This window comes from Prenolepis imparis, unplaced genomic scaffold (genome assembly GCF_030444845.1).
Source record: "Prenolepis imparis isolate NDT839.2.m4 unplaced genomic scaffold, iyPreImpa1.0 SCAF_12, whole genome shotgun sequence".
Taxonomy (NCBI): domain Eukaryota; kingdom Metazoa; phylum Arthropoda; class Insecta; order Hymenoptera; family Formicidae; genus Prenolepis; species Prenolepis imparis.
In genome coordinates this window covers 3,746,529-3,769,031 of record NW_028141170.1, presented here as the reverse complement: position 1 = coordinate 3,769,031, position 22,503 = coordinate 3,746,529, and the positions used below count along the sequence as shown (strand labels likewise).

Sequence of the window (22,503 nt, the reverse complement as noted above, 5' to 3'; positions counted from 1 at the left end):
CGAATTGCACAGTAAATGGTCGATAGTTGGATATTTAAAGCAAAAACGTACAAATTATGAGTATCAATTCATTCATAAATTACGAATAAAAACTACAGAGAAGATATACGAATTATTTCGTTATAACTAAACACGCGAAATGAGAAATTGGTCTTCCATAAATGTACTAAATTTCGATCGTTACGTTATATAAAAAATGGACCATGAATCAATTCATTCGTGTGACATTGATATGTAATTCTTTCTCGTATAACTCTGTTAGATCGAACATTTAATTTCGTACACCATTCAATCATGATAACGCGTAAGATTACGTAAAGATTACGATCCGTTTAAACATAATGTAATGGACATCACAAATACTTACTCGCGTCTTTTTAGCGTTGATCTACTGACACAAGATGTAGGACGAAAGAAAGCTCTCTTCTCATCTACGTTCATCGCACATTTTATTGCCAGAGCGGACTCGCGTATATCCACTCGAGCGTACACATGTTGCTTGTATATTCGGTATTCGATTCTTTTGGCTAATATACAAACGAGTTTTCTCTCTCTCTCTCATTCTCTCGCACGTAACAACATAATAAATAATGGGTCACTTTTGTTTCATCGTAAGGATAATATATAAAATCGGTATCGCTCTCTCTCTCTTTCTCTCACAGTATTATTAAATAAATTAAGTAAACGAGCGGTACGACGAAACGTGAAAAAAAAAGATAATAAGAGCACGGGATCCGCGTATAGAGTACTAGGATATAATACACTACCGGATGTGTGTTTTCGTGTTTTCCGTGTGTTATTTGTTAATTTTTGTTCATCGCTCGGTCGGTCGCTACGTCACATATTGCACATACAACTAATGTACAAATATAACGAGATGCCTACGTGTCCGCGCCAGTGACCAGGAGCCGCGATCAAGTATATGTATATGTTTGTGTTGTGTGTGTAGATGCGCGTTCGTGTGTGTACATGTGTAAATGCGTTCGTGTGTGTACATGTTGTGTCTGGGCACGCGCGCATTATCCTCGTGGCCCTGGGAGAACGTACGCACGATACGATACTACTTGGCTAGAGTCTCTATGATACACAGCGCAGCGCTATCCGCCGTATAACGGGATTTTTTTGGGACGTTCCGTTTGTGATCGAGATGTGCCAAGAGAGGGGACTTTTATCCGTTTTTTTTTTTTATTATTATTAATGCCGCAGCGAAAAATTGAGAGCGAGCTTTCGGTGGACGAAGCACTATACGAGTGCATTTTGCCGCCGACACCATTCCACGGAGAAACGAGCTCCTCGCTCTACCTTAAATCTCTTTCTTCGTTCATCGTCACTCTCCCCTTATCATTCGTTCAGTATAAAAAAAGTTGCTGCTGTCGCTGCTGCAGGGCAGTGGGACTGGAGTATGTTGGTGCGACGTTGCACGTGACGGCGACGATGGGCTAGTTGCCGTTTGTGGATCGCTGCGTCGCTGGGATCACGGCGTCCCGCTCAGTCCCGTAAATCTTACCTGCTTTCCTCGCCATATTGCCGAGCATCTCCATTGAGCATTTGTGAGCCGATCTTAACGAGAGCGCCCATTCCTTCAAGCTTATCTCATCCTACGGCGAGTTAATTATTGTTTTTTCTTTTTTTTTTTTTTTAATGACACTCGGAACTTATTGTTAGTGTTCAAATTGTTGGACAGTTGGATGTATCAAACAGTACAAATTCTCTACTTAAATTTTTCGATTTTTTAAAACAATACATTCGGCGTCATTAGTGCCTTCTGCTTTCTTTGAAAAACTATTCGTACACAATATATTCAAATTTTAAATTAAAACATTTTCATTTTAAATTGTGTTTAAACAATTATATAAATTAATTATCTTTTGTATGAGATCTAATTTGTATTTTGTCATCAAATAGAAATATTGAAAATAAATCTACTTACGGCATTTGTAAGTACGATTTTTGCATCTCTTGTACGCATTACGATGCACTGTTCCCCCTTTACAAGCTGCAAATCTGCTCCGACTTCTTCGACCTGAAGACATTGCATATTGTACAATATAAACCATTCTTTCTCGCGAATAAAACAAAATGTGAAATGTATGTACAAAACTAATTATTAAGTAACTGCTTTTATCCCTGCTTTTATCTCTTTCTTATATTTCTATCCTTTGTAAGCAACACACTTACCTGATCGAGAAACACGAGCTCGGGTTTAGTCGCAGATTCCGGATGTAACTCTAATCGATTTGGATAAAGTTTCGCGTAACGCGTTTGCCATGCGCTCGCGAATGGACCTCCTAATTTTTTTATATAACCGTGTAATATACAGTCCGAACCTGTAAATATGAATAAATACGACAATGTATTAGTTGCAGTTTCATCTAAATCTTAAAATACCGATACACAACGTGGTTACCTTTCTCGTCCGTGTCAAACCGTTGCTTTTGCTTCGCCTTCTTCTTATTTTCCAACTACGAGGAGAATAAAACGCAATAAGTTACCAAACAATAATGATGAAAAGATGTTACGAACAATTAAGATGAGTGCCGTTTACCTTATCCGCTTCGTTATTGATTGTCTCGAACACAGTCTCGGCTACTTCAGCCTGCCATCTTTCGGAGATGACTAGAGGAAAGTTTTTGTACAGATCTTGATCCGCTTCCGTCAGTTTGATTCCCTTCGTGTCTTCCTCGTCGAAGGAACCGATGTCAAAGGCATCTGCGGCGTTGACTTCGCCGCGCGGTGGTATTAAGGGCGGCGTATACTTTTGCAGGTACACCTGCTGCCAATCGATACCACTGAAAAACGGGTGCGCCTTTAACTCTTCCGTGCCGTTGCCGCGACAGCCGAGTCTGTTGTTGATATCTCGTTGTAGCAAACCTTCCAACAGCGATCGTAACTCTCGCGAAAACGTCTCTGGTAATTCAACGTTCTGTAAACGATTAAAAAAAATGTACAAATCTTCGGGTACGTGTGTTTTTCGAGAGAGACTTTATCGGAATCGCTCCACATCTTCGCTGATTGTAAACGAACCGAAAAATCGTGTAATTTTTTCAGCGCAACTCACCATGGTCATTGTCATACGGTCTATCTCGTGTTTGTCCTTAGTTTTGTGTTGCCTGAACGGACTATGGCCCTTCAAGAGCTTGTACAGCATACAACCGAAAGAGAACCAATCCGCACTCGAATCGTACGCGGTGCCCTTCGAAAGAACCTCCGGCGCCATATATCCGTGCGTGCCACTGTTACAAGACAGGAGAGAGAGATCTAGAGTAATGTGTCGAAAAGTTCAATCGTGCTTCAGCGCAGTATTATACGTACACGCTCGCGTGCGGTTTCTTCTTCGAGAAATCGCATGCCAGTCCCAGATCCGATATCCTGACATGACCGTGCTCGTCCAGCAGTATATTCGCTGGTTTCAGATCACGGTAGACAATGTATCTGCGGTGCATGTGTTCTAAGCCGAGAATCACCTCCGCGGCGTAGAACTTCATTTCCGGCTCGTTGAAGACACCGTGTTGACTTAAGTGGTAATGCAAATCGCCACCGTTCATCAGATCCAAAATGAAGCATAGCTTGTCAGCCGTGTGAAAGGCGTACGTCATGCACACTATGAATGGGCAGTCTACCTGCAACGACAATATTTCACGTCTCGCTGTTAACGCTTATGATTCATCGTAAAGGTATTTTCATTCTGACAAGAGAAAAAAAAATAAAACACTCACTCCGGTGCTGACTAGCGAGAGCATTATCCTCTCGTTAAGAGCTAACGTTTCACCCTGTTTCATCTTAATGCGCTTTTTATCCAGGCATTTCATGGCGTACATCTTGCCGGTATCCGCTTTCCGGCAACCGTATACCTCGCCGAAGCCGCCCCTGCCTATTATTCGATGCACGCTGAAGTCGTTCATCGTCAGCTATAATTTCCATCACAAATATATTATAATTCAATGTGAAAAATTGTATCTTCGAAAAAAAAAAAAAAATAATAATAATTCGAGAAATATACCTGGATATTCAATTCTAAGTTTTTCCACTGGCAGAAACGAGTGTATTTATCGCTATAAAAAAACATATATACAATTTATTCATTAACAAATTGCACGATTCATATATATCGTCAAAGTATCGTTGTACCTTTCTAGAAATTTCTGAAACGGTTCCCCTCGCAGATGGTTAAAAATCTCCTCGATGTACGGCTACAAATATAGAAGGGATTTCGTGAGAGTCATGTAAATATCGATACGTATGCGCAATCGCGTAGATAAGGCTGCGAGACAATGACCTACCTCGAACAAGTTAACTGGGACTTCGTTCTTCATGAGATACTTGTGTACGTGAGTTACCGCCTCTTGCGAATATTCCTACAAGAAATATATAGACGCGTCCCGTTATATATCAAAATCGCAGAGAAAATTTTTCTCCGGCGATGCCTCCAGAGAGGAAACACACAGAATGTTTCCAACTCGAGCACATTCGCGCGTTATATACTCACGTGAGAATGCGCCAACAACTCTTTCATAATGTAATTGTCATAGATCTCTCTGGCAAGTTTTCTCCTGTCTTCCGGACATTCGAGCTTCTCGTACGCTTTGATCTACAATGCATAAATAAGCAATTCCTTTACGCAGCCGTCTCAGAGCGATGTACGATGTATGTATATGCGACGCTACTGAGACTTAATTAAATAGTGTGCGGGCTAAAGACACGAACCTCTTCGTAAAACCTAAGTTGCGGAATCGGTTCCTCCGCTACAGTCTCGCAGAAGTCTTTGAATAAAAGGTAACCTGGAAGTACATGTGGAGTTTGCTTGACATCGGCGAATATTACAATATTGTCACAACTCACTACATTGACGTTATTAAAAAAAAAAAAAAAAAAAAAAAAAAAAAAAAAAAAAAAAAAAAAAAAAAGGAAAAGTTAAAATAATAATTCACGATAGAGGAGCAAATAAAAATTCGCTGTAAATCGACGCGGTTCTGCCGTAAAGAGAACAAATTTTTCCAGGTCATCTCAGATCAATTATTCATATATATTTCATTCTGTGCGCGCGACGGGGAAAAAAATCGAATACACTATATTAAATCATTCAGGATTCTATTTTGCGATTTGCGGTTCATTCGATACTCGAACGAAGATATATCAAAATAATGCTTCGCAAATAGTAAACACTCGATCAAAACGAGACTGTCAATTATCGAGAGATATCTTTGTTACATTTTTTACGCGGACAAATATTTATACTTGCGCTGAAAATCTTTGAAATTCACGGTAATACGAAACACATTAGCCGCGCGAGAATTGTTCTGTACAATATAATGTAATTATGACTATAATTATCTGTCAATAGTACATGCTCGCTTCTCGCATAGTTGTGTCAATCGAAGAGAATATGCCAATATCTAAAGTAGTATTATATACAAGCTTCGAAGCTGTATCGTCGAACACGGACAGAAATGCTTATTACTTCTTAGGAACAAGTTTCTCCTCGTTACAAACTATTAACTCGACAAACTATTAACTCGGCAAATTTATGATCTAAATCTGAGCATCCCTTTGCCTTTGATCAAGAAGCGAAAGTCGCGAATGTCGAATAAAGAATGGAATATCGACGTAACAAGCTTACTCACCTAACATTTGATTAAATATTTTGTCGAAGTTTACTTCGTTATTCTTCTCCAGATATCTGTGCATAACGCTCCTAACGCTGAAACAGAAAAGATTGATTTCGTAATTAATAAGTGGCCTTAATATTTTCTAGAATAATATCCTTCTTCCCTTTTTCTCAGCAACTAATAATAAAAGTACGGTAATGAAAAAATATAGGCAAAAATCACGAAAAATAATTACGAAGAATATAATAACTAAATTAAATATATCGAAATGAGATAAAAGCTAAGCTTAAGCGTAAAAAAGGAAAAATGTAATAAAGTAAAAAGAGAAGAATTATAAAATAAAAATAAAATAATATACATTATAAAAGTACTTAAACTTTAAAATATTTAATATAAAGTATTTAATATTTTTTATTAAATATTTCGCATTTAACAGTGCGCGTGCATTAATGCATGAGATATTTTATATTAATGATAAAGAATTTCAATAATATAATACAGATATTTCAGAAATGTGTGTGTGACCTGTAAAATATGAAAGAGCGATGTAATAAAAAATGTAAAACATTTAAAGACACTTAAGAGAATCGTTCGTACATGTCTAAGCGATAAGAAAAATATTTGCAAATAGGATAAGTACTCTTTCGGACGAAGAATAATAAAAGTGAAGCGTGAAAGAAAAAACATAATTTCTTCATCAATTGGTTATAAGGTTACCGAAGCTCAACCGAGCTTCGGTCGGAGATTGTGTTTTAGAAAAAAAAAGGGAAAGAAAGGAGCAAACTTTAGTTTACTTTTTTTTTTTCAAAATATTACATCTGTTCATAATTGATGTTGAACTTTGATGTATATAAAAAAGGATCTCTCCCTTAATTAAAGATATAAGTGTATACACTGAACAACAAACAGCGAATGCAAATTTTCGTTAAAGTTTCGAAGATGTTTACGCTGTAATGAAATGCAAACTGAATGTTCGTTAACGTTCAATTTGTTCCTAAAGGGGTACGTTAAAGAAAGTTTCAAATGAATTTAGTTTTACGGGTTTGCCGTATTCATTCGTTGTCCGTTTGCTTGTGTATGTACATCTTCCTTTACACAGAGGCGTGTTGCCGATCGATCACGCTTACATCAAAGGTTTCTTTTCGTCATTGAACGCGTTTTTTTTTTTTTTTTTTTCTTTATACAAGTAACGCGTTCGACGTAAAGAGATATTTTTCACACTCAAAACGGATATTTCCCGAAAGATTCGTCCCGAATTCCGGAAATTCCGGGCCGACATCGGGGAAATGGCAACTCATCTGATCAGTTATTCTATCAAACGCTGCCGTCGACGATAAACTTATCGAAGATGTGCTCGGCATTTCGTGGAGGATATATTAGCGTGCTCGGTGAATCTGAAATCTCCATACGTCGCATCTCGCCGCACCTATATCACGGCGAAATTGATCAATATGTAAAACGATGGAGTTATATAGCTTGTATCTGCATCGATATATACAGCGATTTATGGAACCTGCATGAACACGAATTGTGCGCTCGAATAATAACAAAGCGCTGCCTCGCGCTTATATAATAATGTTACGAGATAACAGTCAATTATTTGAGAAAATACAATGTGCACTTCTTTCTCCTCCAATTATCCAAATGATCCGTGCCGTACACGCGGGAAAGTATACGTGGGCGTAGGAGTTCATCCCGATATTACATAAGGACGTTAATTAAATCGCTTTGACTATATCTTATTTTCTCGGATATACAGGGTGTCCGGTGGTTCGCGTTTCACCTGTCGTGGGCAGATTCCTGGGATCATTTGGAGACGATTTTTCCTCAGCGAAAATGTCGAGGGAGGTCATCATTTTTTGCATGTTCCCAATTTTTGTCATCATGTATCTTTGTAACTAAGCCTTAAATTAAAATTCTATTAAAGTAAACGCTATCTGAAATTAACTGAAGAATATGATTTTGTTAATATTTTATTTCCACAAGGCTTAGTTTGTGAAAAACCCTTTATTTTCAATCGCTTATAACTCGAAAATTATTGGTGCCTCGACATTTTCGCTGAGGAAAAATCGTCTCCAAATGATCCCAGGAATCTGCCCACGACGGGTGAAACGCGAACCACCGGACACCCTGTATATACATACATATATATGTATCGTTGCTCTGTGATACGCGATAAAATATTCAAACGACTAATTAACCATTATAAATATTATACAGTTGAGGGATCGCGTTTGCGCTGCTGCAACACGTAAGATTTACGATGACCTTTCAATTGTAAACGACGAGATAAAATCTCTCTTTTTACAGTCTGAGCATCTTCCACACAGATCAGTCCAAAGAAATAAATATATGTGTGTACACATTAAGCGTGATATTTTAGGAGCGATATTTTTTGTCGCTCGCGAAACCGATACGAGCACTTTGGGATATTAATTTTTATATTCCAGCCATAAATTTATTCCAACCGTAAAACTGCAACGTAAGCCACGTGCACGAGCGTTTATGCAAATCGGTCGGTGAAAAAGGTAATGCCAGAATTACAGTCAGTGGTATCAAGTCAAATTGAAGATCGTAAACTGCGGGGAATCATCGCAGCATCGCGGTCAATTGCTTCGCAATAGATGCATTGCGAGGCGGCTCGTAACTGCAAATGGTAATTGCTATTTTAGTCGATCGACCAAAGTGACTAGGCAGTTTAAAAAGGCGCTCGTTGGAAAGCAATATTCTTATGATAACAAGAACGTAATCGTCAATGACTCTTGGAGAGATAATGTTAAAAAGCTGCTTTTAAAAGCGCATTCCTCAAGGAGTTTCTCTGCGACAGCTCTTTGTGTGCTATTTTTATATAATACTTTCAGCTTATTGTGACAAGAAATATATAGTCAGAGAAAAAATAATTTAATAAATAATTATATAGATTAAAATCTCCAAAAATAAAATATGTTACTTCTATTTGCGGTAACATATGATATATCGAATATTTTCTTTTATCGCGCGCAGAATCACTGCAAGAACACTATATTAATTTTTTATTTCCATTAATCTTTTAATTTCCAAAGCTCTTAGCTTATCGTGGAAAAAGTTAAGCAAGTAATAGGATGGTAAATCATTGAAGGGTTATCACTAAAAATATCCAATATGAAAATTTCCTTCTAAAAAAAATCTTCAACTCAAATCGCAAACTTTTTTAATCTTACATCAGTTCAATTTTACATCGCGTTTCGCGCTACGTCATAAAATATAAATGACATGAAAGCATTTTATCATTTATATTATATCCTTATTAGTTCTTTAATAATCGCGCGATTATTAAATTAATCCAATAATCTCGTATTTAATCTTGCCTTCACTAAAATTAATCCCGTATTTATCATCGTCACTCAGTCGATTGTCTGTAAAGTCCATTCGGCTGGATCCTGGGAACGCCTTATTTCTATACTTGGCGAACGAATAATTAAGTTGGCCGTGTTCCATCTACCGTGTATCTCTTATTTATGCAATAGCGCTTCAGGGACTGATCACCATAGAGATACTAAGGGCTTCTGATTTCTCGCTAAATTATATACAATAATCCTTGTTGCTGGTCGGATGATCGGCTCGGAACATGAGCGGTTGGCATACTTTTAATTTCACGCAATCGTGCAACACTAGAGCACCGAGCGCGGTTTTTCGAAAGTCTCGAAGAGACTTACTATGCAAAACGACTACTTATAAAACAAATATTAAAATTTATTCCCTCGAACACGCTTTTCGCGCTACGTCATGGACTTTTATTTCACGCTGACGTAAAAGCATTTTATCATTTATATTATATCCTTGTTAGTTTCTTTAATAGTCGCGCGATTATTCATTGCTAAATTAATGTCATAATTTATTCGCATGTCGTTACGGAAATGGCTAAAGATAGCAGCTACTCGAGAAATTTTTTGAATATTTAGAGGAGAGATAGGCATTTATATAATATATTCGACGCTATTGTGACGGCATACAAAAGATCCGGGTCACGTGAGCGTTCCAAGTTTCAATCTTTTTCGATCTTTCCCGTTCGTGGCAGAAATCGAACTCGTGGTCAACGAACTTCCGTTCGCAAAACGATATAGCTTCCCTCTTCGTGAGACGCTGCCATAAATCTGGCGGAACTTAATATCGCCCCGCTCTCCCAGTTCCGCAATCTCTATATATGGTTTATATCGTCCGGAGTACGACGACACAAATCCGACAAGAGAAAAACGTTGAGGGGGAACGAATGAAGAAGCGACAAGAGTCCCTGGGTCATCGACTTTGGCATTTGCGTGTTCCACCCTTCCTGAATACATGCGTATTTAGGTAGGGGTCGTTCGGTATCTTCTATATATCACCAATATTTCGTGCACGAAGAAATAAAGATAGAGAAATATATATCTCTTTGAATGTCAACGAAATACATTTTCTGCGTGTCCAATTAAAACTACGAAGAGAAAAAAGGAGAAGGAAGTATGCGAGTAAACAACCGTATCCTTGGCATTTTAGATAAAATATCCTGACGAAATGTAAGAGGCACCGAGGAAATTAAGCAAAATAGAGTTTCAAGATAAAGGCGTGGCCTGTAAAGTCTGTTTCGGATTTTTGTTATACAGGGTGTTACAAAAGCATCGGATTTGCTTAGCACCATGCGAGAGAGAATGAAAATCTAAAAAGATTTTTCCTCAATGAAAATGTCGAGGCAATTTTCGAGTTATAAGTGATTGAAAATGAAGGGCTTTTCGCAAAATAAACCTTATGGAATTAAAATATTAACAAAGCTGCATTCTTCGGTTAATTTCAGGTCGAGTTTAATTTAATAGAATTTTAATTTAAGGCTTAGTTACTAAGATATATGATGGCAAAAATTGGGAACTTGCAAAAAATGATGACCTCCCTTGACATTTTCGTTGAGGAAAAATCTTCTTAGATTTTCATTCTCTATATCGCATGGTGCTAAGCAAATCCGATGCTTTTGTAACACCCTGTATAATCGAAAATGAATTAATTCTTGATGATGGAACAGAAGTGCCGAACAGAGAGTGGAAGAAAGGGAGGAAAAGGGTGAATGAGCTTTGCATTCTATCAAAATAAATCCGTGTTTCCGAACGATTGGCTGAAACATAGCCAGCTATCGCGTGCGACAGTGTTTTATACAAGTAATGGCAGATTTTTATTCATTCGATGATGATGCTGATCGATACAGCGAATCTAAAATCGAGCAGCATATTATGCAATTATGGAAAAAGCGGCAGTTATATGTAAATCCGACCGTTTATTTAGGTAATTGATTCGAATCGATCGAGCACCAAAAAAATAAGAGAGATGAAAAAAAGAAAATAAAAACACGGCAGTCCGATGGACACTCCTGTAATTAAATATCATTTCCGAAGAGTCCAAAGTTTTTTATCTTAAAGAACGATCATAATTCAATGAATCTTATTTACATCTATAGTCGTATTTATAGTCGTCATTTGAATTTCAACTCAAGTACGTATCGTAGCTAGATGCGTCAGAGCGCGTCAGCATTTATTATATATAGTTATATTTCGCATATATGTATACGTATATCTTGAGACGCAGCCAGCGTTTCGATAATCGTAAGATTGCATCTCGCGCGTCTTAAGAAAATCAGCTGATTTCTCATTTCCGCGAAAAAAAATGGAAAAAAAATACAGACTTCATTATCTCGATCGTTACTGTCAATTTGATATTAGCGGGTCATCGTAAAAACGCGTCAAGATTTCAAAAGCGAAACATTACACGTGTCGCTCGATTAGTCGTATACGCAAATTGGATTTTAAGCGGCTACACGCAGTCGGCGAGTTTAACGTGGAAAACGCCGACGCCCAAGATCGTATAAATCCCGCGCGTTCGCTCGGCGTATTTCTGTTCGCGCCCCCGAAATTCAAGCAAAAACCTGCCGCACGCGAGTCGCAATAAACGCTCCTCGTTTCTCTCCTGTAGAGGCGGAAGAAGTTTATTGAAACGAAGATTACTCGCGTCGTTCGCAGTTGCATTAGCTGGCCGCGCAGTAAAACCAAGCTGCTTCAACATCCCCGTTTACTTATTTCTATAAAATACACATACAAAATGCAAATGCGTTCGCTCGCGTCATACTTGGTTGCGCACGCGCCTGTATATGTATATGTGGATGTATGTTGATTAAAACACAGTTCTCTCTTATTCCTGTCGCTAAAATTTCACCGATTATCAGCAGCGTTTCGAAGAAGCAACACTCGAGGAAAATAACTAATCCATCAAGCCGATTAATTCACGGTACTACGATTCACGGGTTGGAATTAAGAATTGACATTTGACTTTTTTTATGCGAACAAACGTATCTCAATACGTATACGTATACTGTATAGTATAATAAAGTGACGTTTCTCATTTATCATATCGAGAAAAAAATGACTCGGAGAATAATAAAAGACAAGAGAGATGTTCTTCGGTATCGATTTAAAAAGAATCGACAAAATGTCATTTATCCTGCTCGTATATTGCATAATGCGATCCAGCCGCAGAAGCGCAACGCGGTCGAGTATCAATCATTCCCTAAAGTTATGCCTCCCGCATCAGGGACCAAAACCACCGAACGCAGTTAAAGCATGTAAACAAGCGATGACGCAGCGATATGGGAGCGAAATTTTGCATCCAGAGAGCCGCTATATCCATTTTCATCACTATCGTATTCCGCGAGCAATTTGACGACGAGAAAATTACACTTTGTCTCGGTAAAAGCGGCTGCGCGGATTAACGAAGGGCGTTCGTGTATCATCCCTTTTTAGGCCCGCGTCGGCAAAGAGCGGATCCGGCTCTTATGGGGTCGGGGAAGGAAAGGGGGAAGAGAGAGGATTTCTGGGGCTTCAATCTCCCTGGCCTCCATTACCCCTCCTTTTCTCTTCGCTTGATTGCGATCTCTTCATTTTTTTTCCTCTTTCTCCTACGTGAATAGGGGTAGTTTCGCGGCTATCATTCAACGCGTCTGAACGCGCATGTTGCAGCGTCGATAAAAGACGGTAATTAATGTATGTAGCCGGCGGTATCCTACTATTTACGACAGTTATGTCCGCGAAACGTATATCGCAAGAGCGATGAGAATACGTATCTCAATATTGTATACGTTAAGAATGCCCTTTTTTCTCTCCACGAGAGCGCAAATCTTCCCGCGCGTTTCGAATATTCTCGCACTTTTATTTATTTCATTACTCTCACGTAGTATATTTTCTCTAATACCATTTCACCGTTTCGTTTTTTTTCCTTCTCTTTTTTTTTTTTTTTTTTTACTGTAACGATGCAAATAAAAATGTTTATCATATCAACTCTCTTTCATGTTAACTACATTTCAAAGTGCTCTTTCAAAGTTACGTCCTTATAGCGCACAAGTAATGTCTTTTATTTTTGCGATGAAAAATAAAAAGGAAAAAAAAAAAACACAAGGTAAAGAGTTTGAAAATATCATTAGAGTCGTAAAGGTGAAAATGACTCCTCCGGGCATCAAATGTCACTCAGACATAATTATTTAATTAGCGAGAGCTCGTCACGAAAGTTTTTGCGATATAACGCGCGTGACTCTGTCTCCCTCTTTCTCTCTCTCTTCAGCTTTATTTCGTTTATTTATTCCCCTAAATTCGTTTTTACAACAAACAGGACGTTTTTACAACGACACAAGAGCAACGAGAGATACGTGTGTATATATTTGTCCGGCTCGCTGATTACTACCTTTAATTACATCCGGGAGCGCAGCAGCTTCCTCGATAGATATATATATACATGTCCTTCCTAGAGGGCTAATACAGCTGCCTTTTCCTCCTATATTTGCACAGAGTTATTTCCTTCGGCGCGAAAAAGGGATAGTAGCAGTTTGCTCGTTCTGAATATCGAGAGTAGAACGAGTGGCCCAGTATTTTATCGATTCCACTACTGAACCAATCAACGATTAACCGATGTCCGAAGACACTGACGGATAATGCCAATACCGCGTCTCGCGTTTGAATCTCTCGTGAAAGAGAAGTTACAATGCGATAGAAAAAATCTATCCGAAGATATATATAATTAAATGAGAAAAAAAACACAAAAAAATATTATATATATATATATCTGTACCATTGTGTAAATATCTGGCGAGTGGCGGATTAATGCGGTCGATATAGAGCTACATTATTAATCTCGTGAACTAATACGCTTACGGCTCGCTCCGTCGTAATAATCCGAGGATTTATAGGAAGTCGTTTTGCGAATAAGAAGACTGAAGAGAGGGAGGCATCTCGAGAGGCGCCGGCACGTCGACAATGTTAAGAAGAAGAAGAAACTCGACGAGAGAACGGCGCATATATTCGCGAGAGAGAAAGATGGAGCAAACTTTACCGAGGGTCAACAGTAGCGATGATTCGATTATTTGTGGACCGAAACAAGGTACACACTCGGTTCCGTATACCGCACCTTCCTCTTCCACAATACGATAATTCTCTACCGTCTTTTCGATCGTTTCGCGATCAAATTTATCATTGCGCGCCGTGAATAAAGAACGCGTTCGCGATCGTCCGATCGAAATATTCGTTACAGATGAGGAAAAACAGGAAAGAAAAATACCGAGAAGACAAATAGTTTACATTCGCAACCGCGTATCTCTCCGCGTATATTTTTTCTATACGCAATGCTAGGAAATTTATCGCGATTGCTCCTACAGCATACTGGAAATTGCGGTAAGATATCGGGATGAAACGTTATATAGCACGTCCGTTTTACATGTTTCGCGGGAATGGCAAGAGAGCCATCGGTTAATCAAACTCAAAAATTAAGTTGTTCCAAGCTTCTACTATATTAGACCGGCACATTACGTGCCGTATCGCGATATCGCATCATACTTTATAGTCCAAGGATGTATAGCACGCACGAAGAGCTGTCTTTTGTGTCGTTAAAGCATCAACGTCCGCGAAATGTCAGGAGCATAAAAGCTAAGCGCTGATATAAAAAAAAAAAAAAAAATGAAAGGTAAGATATTTTCAAATCTCTGGCGAGTTTTCTCTCTCTCTCTTTTTTGCGTGACGCTATTTGCGACACTTTTTTCGAAAAAAAATTAAACTTTTTCGAGAGAAATAGTGTGTATTTCTTTCGTTAAATATTTCCGTCCGTTCAGTGTTATAGACGCTCAAGTATCGCGTAAATTATTATATATCGCGTGATATTTTTATCTCTTTTCGTTCAACACGAGGAGGCTAGCGCAGCTTGTAATTTATCAAGTTAATGATCAGTCTCGCACATATAGGCTCTAGATTTTTTCTCCCCTTTCGGAATCTTATTTTACGGCGCGATCCCTCGCTGCGAGCTAGGTTCGTAAGAGCGCGAAAAAAGGGATAGTTATCCCGATGCGCGCGTTCACGCATTTTTAACTTGGCGGCCGCGTGAAGCTGTCGAGGGTATAAGGTACGCTACGTGTCACTTATTAATGCTCGCGCATTAATGCTATCATGAATAATCAACGACCGTCGTCGTCGTCGTCGTCGTCGTCGTGTGTAAGCGATTTTTTTTAATTAGCTGACACCTGAACGAGAGAGAAGAGGAGCTGCGCTCTGCGACGTCGCCGTTGACAGCGCGTTAACGTTGACTTATACCGGATTTACAGTCAACGTAACGGTCGACTGGGTCGATGTGACAAGTCGAGTATACTCGACCAGTGTCAACGCTTTTAGTCGGGGTTAATTTTAGTCTAATATTAGTCGACTAAGCTTCTCAGCGATTACTACGCTACGTAAACTAAGCATATGACCTGGTTACAGCTTATTTGAGAAAAAAAGACCGTCGGCACACTCTGTGTGTCCCCATTCGGTCGCTCAAACTCAGTTTATATTGTACATCACGCGTGCGTTTTTTTCTTTCTATAATAGCGTCGATATCGATTTGTGATCAAGTTCCGGTATCGAAATCGTACCGCGTCGATGATCATCGACGCGAATTTGGGCGCAAAGAGATAAAGAAAGAGAGAAAAAAGGGGATTTCAGTAGTGTTTCTTATTTAAATTTGTCTCGTAAAGATCGCCCTGATGATGAGGAATAATATAAATTAGCCGCGTTCGTAATGTTATAAAGAGAGCGTTACAAAAATAATGAGCTAAAAACAACTCGCGCACTCTGACATTTTCTAAAATGTATCCATCGAGGTCGGATCTGATCCCGCTATAATAACCGAAGGTTAAAGAAAATCGGAAACATTTTTTTTACGCTCGTAACACACACACACACACCGTAGTAGTAGAAAAATTGCACTTTCTTTTTATCGCAGATCGATCGATACGCATATTTTCCACGGAAAATTCGATGATATTACGAAGCCCCGAAAAACGTGTGCGACGTTTCGTGATTTACTTATCGCGGAAGCTGCTGCGAACGCATGCAATTCTAAACGATAATAAATTCCGTGTTGTTTAATCGTAGAAATGGTATCGATCGTCCGTAAGAACTAAACTATAATACACACATACTGTGTATGACAGCCGTGTGTTTTCCATGTTATCCCGCCGTGCACAAAAGTTATTTCGCTTGTATTGACGATCAATTTCAATCCGACCTTTCCGCCGACATTAAGGGCAAGATTATTTATGTTCCGACTGTAATACGAGGCTCACGCACAAATTGTATTCCCGTGTTGTATTCTTCCGATTGCAGAGACGTATTAGACAGATTACGGCGGGCGGGAAAAGATCTATATATACATATACCTAACGTATATTTGACGGCGCAATCAAATGTCTATACGCGATTAATTACACCGCTACCGCTCGGTGTCGATGGCTTTCAAGGAATTGCCCAGGATCGATCACGCTTCGAGAACTTTGCTCCTAGCCGAACACAGTTTAGCGAACTTTCGTGTAAGATATATATATATATATATATATATATATATATATATTTTATACCATGTAGAATAATCGATACACTTTCTATGAGGCTGTTCGCAGAACTGAGTGAATTTCCGTTTGCGTACGTACCGTGTAATTGAAGCTATTATATTGGGCGAAGACACGTATCGCGCATTCGAAATGCTTCAAGATTATCGGCTTTTGAAGTTCCACCGTTAGACACGCGTACGCACACGGATAAAGCGATGTAATCCGATATTCGGCACGCACCAAGTTCGGGGGGTTGCGCCAAATAGATATTCCGCGACAAGGAATTCTCCGACTTGACTATTACTATTAATTTTCTTTTTAATCTGAATAAATGGTATTATATCGTGGAATTGAAAGAAGTTAAAAATAAAACCATTAACGCGCGGTTTGTTTTCGAAAATTTTTCTTTCCAAACCCCGCCAGCAGCTCGATTTGTCCGTCAAACGCTTTAATGTTGTTTGCTTACATTAAGATGTTAAATTTCTCTGTGATGTGTTACAGGACCATATCTTTGTTTACATAATTAATTGCTTTAAATGCCTCATACTCTCGCGAAGAATATTATGAAAACGAATCGATGAGTCACGAAATATGTTCTAAAAAACGAATATCGGATATTACTTAACGCACTCTATTGTACACGTACATTCTTTACAAGGATTATAAAGGATTATAAAGGTAAAAAAAAAAAAAAAAAAAAAATTGAACCGTTTCGATAGAGTATAGAGGAAGAGAAAATTAAATTGATTGGATTTTTAAATCTGTGCTATGCTTCTGTCAACATTCTTTCCTTAATTTTGTATAAATTTATAAAATTTCCGGAGCTTTTTGTAATATCTGTCGCTTTGCGTAGGGAAAGATATATTGCATATTTTCTGCCTAATAATATAATATAAATAAAATAATATAAAATAATATGAAAAATAATATAAAAAAAAAATAAATAAAAGAAAATGTCAAACACCGCCAGTAGCCATACATATACGTTGTTCGTGGAAATTCCTAGCTTCGTTATATGGTCAGACACCACCCTTTACGCTCTGCTCGGACACGCAGAGTTTTACCTTATTCAGTGTTTCGGTCGTGCACGTGAAAACGTTCGCTTGGCGAGTCGCCAGCAAAAACGAAGCCTGCTCTGCTACCGACTTATTTTCACGAGGCGAAAGCTTCGGTAATATCCGTGGTTTGCGGACCAAAAATAACGCCAACAGTGTAAACATTAGCAAGTTATAATCGATGCAAAGTATCGATCGACGATATAGGGTCAGGGAAACAAGCGACCTTCCGCTTTTCCGAAGAGAGAGGAACAAAAGAGACAGAGAGAGAAAAAGAGTGGGATTCTGATCGATCGAATGAAATTTATTCCATCCCGGGAATTTAATCTTCCCAAGATAAACCAAAGTTTAACACGCGAGCATATATGTATATATCGTGCTTGCGTTACATATTTGTGTATGGAGATTGAGAATATATCTCTTTACGATGAGAGAGATCCGAGATAGATTGTTGGTCAAAGGGAGATGTTCTAATGTCAAAACATCTCACGCGCGAGACGGACAACGTAATTCAATTCTGAGATTTATCTCGAGATCGCTTCTCCAACGAATGCGTGAAAATCATCCGATTGTTTCTCGACGTCGCGCGAGGAGAATCCATACAATATCCCGAGGATCGCGCAAAGCCTATCGAAAGAATTAGAAATCAGAGAAAACTCGATTCGCTCCCTAATCCGCGCGTTGGCATCTCGCGGTTGTTTGTAAACATATTTTTTTTCCCCCGGCAAACTCGCGAGAGGGAACGATACGAAGGAGGAGGCGACGAGAGACGTCGATTTAAAAGCGTCGTCGCGAGGGAGAAGCATCGGAGCAGATCCCGAGAGAGGCGATAAAGGAAAAAAAAGAACACAGGGAAAGTATATAGGCGGAAGAGAGAGGGAAGGGAGGGGCAGGAAACGGGGAGAGAGAGAGAGAAAGATCCTCCGGCGGAACGGGCGGTCGCCTCCTTCTCGTATCGAACCGCACGCACTACCGCCGGAAATCGCGGAGTAGTAAGGAGAGAGAGAGAGAGAGAGAGAGAGAGACAGAGTTTGCACGTACCTAGGATCCGGCAGAATAATCTTCTTGCTGGCACGGGCGGCCGGCGTGCACTTGCTCTTCTCCATGGCCATCAGGTAGCTGACATCGGCCAGCACCGCCTCGAGGTCCGCCATTTTCCTCGGTGGTCCTTTCGTCGATGGATTGTCGCGCGAAACACGATGATATCACCCCTTGTTCGTGGAGCGGAGTCCTGCCTGCCGCCTCCTCTTCTTCTCTTCCCCCCGCCTCTTCACCGTCAACACCGGACCTAGCACACGCAGCCGAGAGCCCAGCTTTGCCACGGGCGGTGCTCAGCCGTGTGTGTGCGTTTTCTCACTGCCGCATATTTTTAGCGTAACACCGACGACGACGGTGACGACGATGACGGCGACGGCGACGACGACGACGGCGGCGAGGATAGCATTCCGCGTTCGAGAGAGAGAGAGAGACTCGTTTGCTTAATTGACAGATCCGATCCTCGATTGACGGACGGACGTCGTTCGACGAATGATCACGGTGACACGGTTGAGTGAGCAACACCGACTAAGGTTAGTGTCGTGGCAAGGACACAACACGACGCTTCGGAGGACGATGCTCTCTTCCTCTCTCTCTCTCTCTCTCTCTCTCTCTCTCGCTCTCGCTCTCTCTCTCTCTCTCTCTCTCTCTCTCTCTCTCTCTCTCTCTCTCTTTCTCCCTCCCTCTCTTCCGCCCCGTCTCAACTCACTCTCTCTCTCTCTCTCTCTTTTGCGCTTCCTCCGTCACTTTTGCCTTTCGTCTACTCTTTTTCCGTTATCCTTCCCGAGATGCACGACGACACTCTTCCCTTCTTCTCCGTTTTACAATATCGCCTCTCGCACGTAAGAGACTAGGCGCCGCGACGAAGCTGGCCTCTTTTCGGCCGCGCGAGCTCCCATTTTAACGCGACGCGACGCGACGTACTCTCTCTCGTCACGCCCGTTGTTGTAACGCGATTGACGTCGCGCGTCAACTACGCAGAGCGATTCGAGGTTAGCGACGTATCGTCGGACTGCGCGCGTTCACTCTGAGACGAGACGCGCAAAAATTTCACGCGTTACGAACGCAATAGGGCGCACTGACAGGCAAAAAAAAACAACCGAATCAACCACTAGCTCACGACTGCTCGCCCGACAGTCGACGACTCGCACTCGCTCCGTCACTCCGTGTTTGCTCGCGTCCCTCGCGTCCCAATTGGTCGAGCGCCTCTCGCGGCGCACGCGCGAATCAAGTGGTCGGTGAAGGTTCCCCGGAATCTGTTTTATCATGCGTGAGAATCTGTAAAGGGTTTGCGTCTTCGCTAAATTTAAATGGCCACAGTTCTTTCGTAATCTATGCATAATTTTTTTTTCTTGCCTATAATAAGAAAAAAAGATGATAAGTATTTAATACTTCTATTTACCTTAGTTTAAATCTATATATGTTTGCATATGTGACTCACGCTTGATTATACAGTAATTAATTTATTTTTCAACGATATTTCTCATGTCGGCTACGATAGCGATATATTTATATGTATATAATTAGTTGTAGAGAATTTTTATTTAAATGATTTTACACGCAGAATTTTATTTAAATGCAATTTGTCGTCCCTTGAAATTCCATTTAATGCGTTTCCATACATTAACCCGTAATAAGGAAATAGCTTTCATTTATATACGGGCCAATGACACCGGCATTATTCATCGGAAACGATAGAATCGATTTGCGCAAAATTGATCGGATCGTTTACGCTCATTGTAACACATGCCATTCAAACTTTACAATCGTATTACAGACTATAACATCACAAGAGCAATCGTATGACAATTTAAAATCACTGCTATAGACATATGCTGATGTAGACATTCAAAAGTTCTAGACATTTAAAAAACATGTTAGAATGATAAAAACAAGAATTTAATAAAGACGAATAATTGAACAAAGAGAGAAAAGTTAAAAGAATAATTAAATATAAAATTAAAGAGAGAAAAAACGAATTTTTTAAGATACAATAAGTAGAAATTGTTGTTGTAATATAATATATTACAATAGCAATTTAGTGAATGTGTAATTTAGAGCTCCTTTCTTACTCAAAAAATATGAATTCTCATGAATGGGAATATTGTAAAATTTTTGTTACATTTACTTCGCAACAAAATGTTACATTGCGACAAATAGTTTTTTATGTAAGACCGTCATACCCGCAGCTCAACGGACATAAAACTCTAAACTCACAAATCGAAGATTTCACTTGTGTTTAGTAATAAGAGTATTAACATAAGAGTGATAATAAAAAATGAAAGTGAAGCAAAAACACTATCAGTTTAAAGCGAGAGCAGTAAAATCTATTTAAAGGTAAGAACATGAGGCAGTAACATATCCTTCATTTCATCTAAATAATATTTTATGCTTTTATTAATCATTAAAGTATAATTACTTTTCACTTTTTTAGAATTTATTTGCTCGACTTTTCAGCAAAAAAATAAATGAAGATTGACTGCGATTTATTCTGCAAAATTAAATATGTTAAATTTTTAGATATTTAATTTTAAAATATTCAAACTTCTTTGCTTAATTTTTTCTTTACGCAATATATTGTTACATTGAGCGGATTCCGCGATTTTTTCCTGTTGAAAAAGGTTTTTTAAAACACACACACAACATAAGGAATTTCCGAAAGCACATCTATAATTTTATATCATATTGTTATTATATATTCGAAAGATATCTCATTTTGCAAAGTGCACATTACACGTTCCGTCTTGCTATGTCGATATATACATATATACTACTGTGAGATTAACAAGCGTAAACGATGCCAGAGAGTTACGTAAAACGAAGGACACTAGTTTCGATGTTCACTATCGATATAGGCTTCCGATGCTTGTTCAATTGTAGTCGTTGCACTGTGGGAAACCTCTTTCGACAGTCGTATTAATCGACGCGGTGTCTGGATCCATTTAAATACTCTATTGTAAAAGAACTTCCCCTTTATATTTATTTCAAAATATAAAGGATTTCTCTTCGCGCATACATTAAATTTTGATTTTGTTAAAATTAATTCCAGAATCAACTGGCAAAGCCAGTATTTGCATGCACTTCCGGATGATTGTGAATTTAATCAGACAAATAACTCACACCCAAACAATTTAATATACATCATACTTTTATATCGGTATGTTAATCGCCAAAGCTACACATGCTCCTAAACAGCAGGCCTTCACTTCATTTAAGTATCGAGTACTTCGTAACTGTCCGCGATAACGATACGACGAAGGCCGAATTTGTGTCACCGATGATGAGCGAACGCTAGACTTGGGCGGCGCAAAGCACATCCCAGATAATCGTTTGCCGACCTCGCCATCGTTTTTTTTTTCTTTCTTTCTTTTTTTTTTCACGACAATGCTGGTGAATGGATGGATGTGTGCGCGGAGCTGTATTTACCCAGCCGCATCCGATCGTTCGATCAGGCAGGCGGATGGCGCGGCCGGAATGCCCCTCTGCTCTTCCTCGTCGTATCCGCCGTTGTGGATCGCACCGCGCACGATAGCTTTTCATTTCATTACGTGTCTGCCTCGCAGTTGGTTAGTGGAACGCTTGCCACTCTCTGTATAAACGAAAGGACGACGAATGTACGCCGAGAGTGAATCGCGAGCACGGCTCGATTACGTCGAGGAGCGCGTGAAGCCGCAGAGGAGACCAACCGATCTTTAACCCGCCGACTATGCACACTTCAGCTAACAATAAGTGTGACAATTGCTACTAGAGAGTTCAATGACGGATCAGCCTTTTGCATATAAGAGTGTGAGTGGATGCTGCACAAGTAGAAAGAGAGCAAAAGATCATATATACAGTTACAATTTCTAAATAATTATTTAAAGCGAGTCTTCGAAAAATTGTGCCTTATTCTTTTATTTAAAGTGGATATTAA

The 22,503-nt window shown here is 39.5% G+C and overlaps 1 protein-coding gene across 2 annotated transcripts; it reads right to left on the bottom strand.

Moving 5' to 3' along the window:
• Window positions 1–432: 432 nt before the first annotated feature.
• Gprk1 (G protein-coupled receptor kinase 1) lies at window positions 433–19,858 on the bottom strand. Of its 2 annotated transcripts, XM_083052254.1 has the most exons (15): window positions 18,597–19,858; window positions 5,622–5,698; window positions 4,705–4,778; window positions 4,487–4,588; window positions 4,281–4,355; window positions 4,129–4,190; window positions 4,001–4,052; window positions 3,717–3,908; window positions 3,313–3,620; window positions 3,059–3,233; window positions 2,546–2,923; window positions 2,408–2,462; window positions 2,179–2,327; window positions 1,931–2,023; window positions 433–1,598 (listed from the first exon to the last, which is right to left on the bottom strand). In XM_083052254.1, the coding sequence occupies exons 1-15, from the start codon at window positions 18,707–18,709 to the stop codon at window positions 1,440–1,442; spliced, it is 2,064 nt and encodes a 687-aa protein (XP_082908380.1). In that variant the 5' UTR covers window positions 18,710–19,858; the 3' UTR covers window positions 433–1,439. The 2 variants fall into 2 exon arrangements, with proteins under 2 accessions (XP_082908380.1, XP_082908381.1); XM_083052255.1 differs by lacking the exons at window positions 4,705–4,778; window positions 18,597–19,858 and having other exon boundaries at window positions 5,622–5,697.
• Window positions 19,859–22,503: the final 2,645 nt, after the last annotated feature.

What these genes read in the sequence shown, in the direction of transcription:
- Gprk1 (XM_083052254.1), bottom strand. Translation starts at nt 18,709, where the DNA reads ATGGCGGACCTCGAGGCGGTGCTGGCCGATGTCAGCTACCTGATGGCC. An exon ending in TCTCGCTAGTCAGCACCGGA is followed by an intron (nt 3,621 to 3,716) that starts GTGAGTGTTTTA and finishes TTGTCGTTGCAG; the next exon opens with GTAGACTGCCCATTCATAGT. An exon ending in ACCGTATGACAATGACCATG is followed by an intron (nt 2,924 to 3,058) that starts GTGAGTTGCGCT and finishes AATCGTTTACAG; the next exon opens with AACGTTGAATTACCAGAGAC.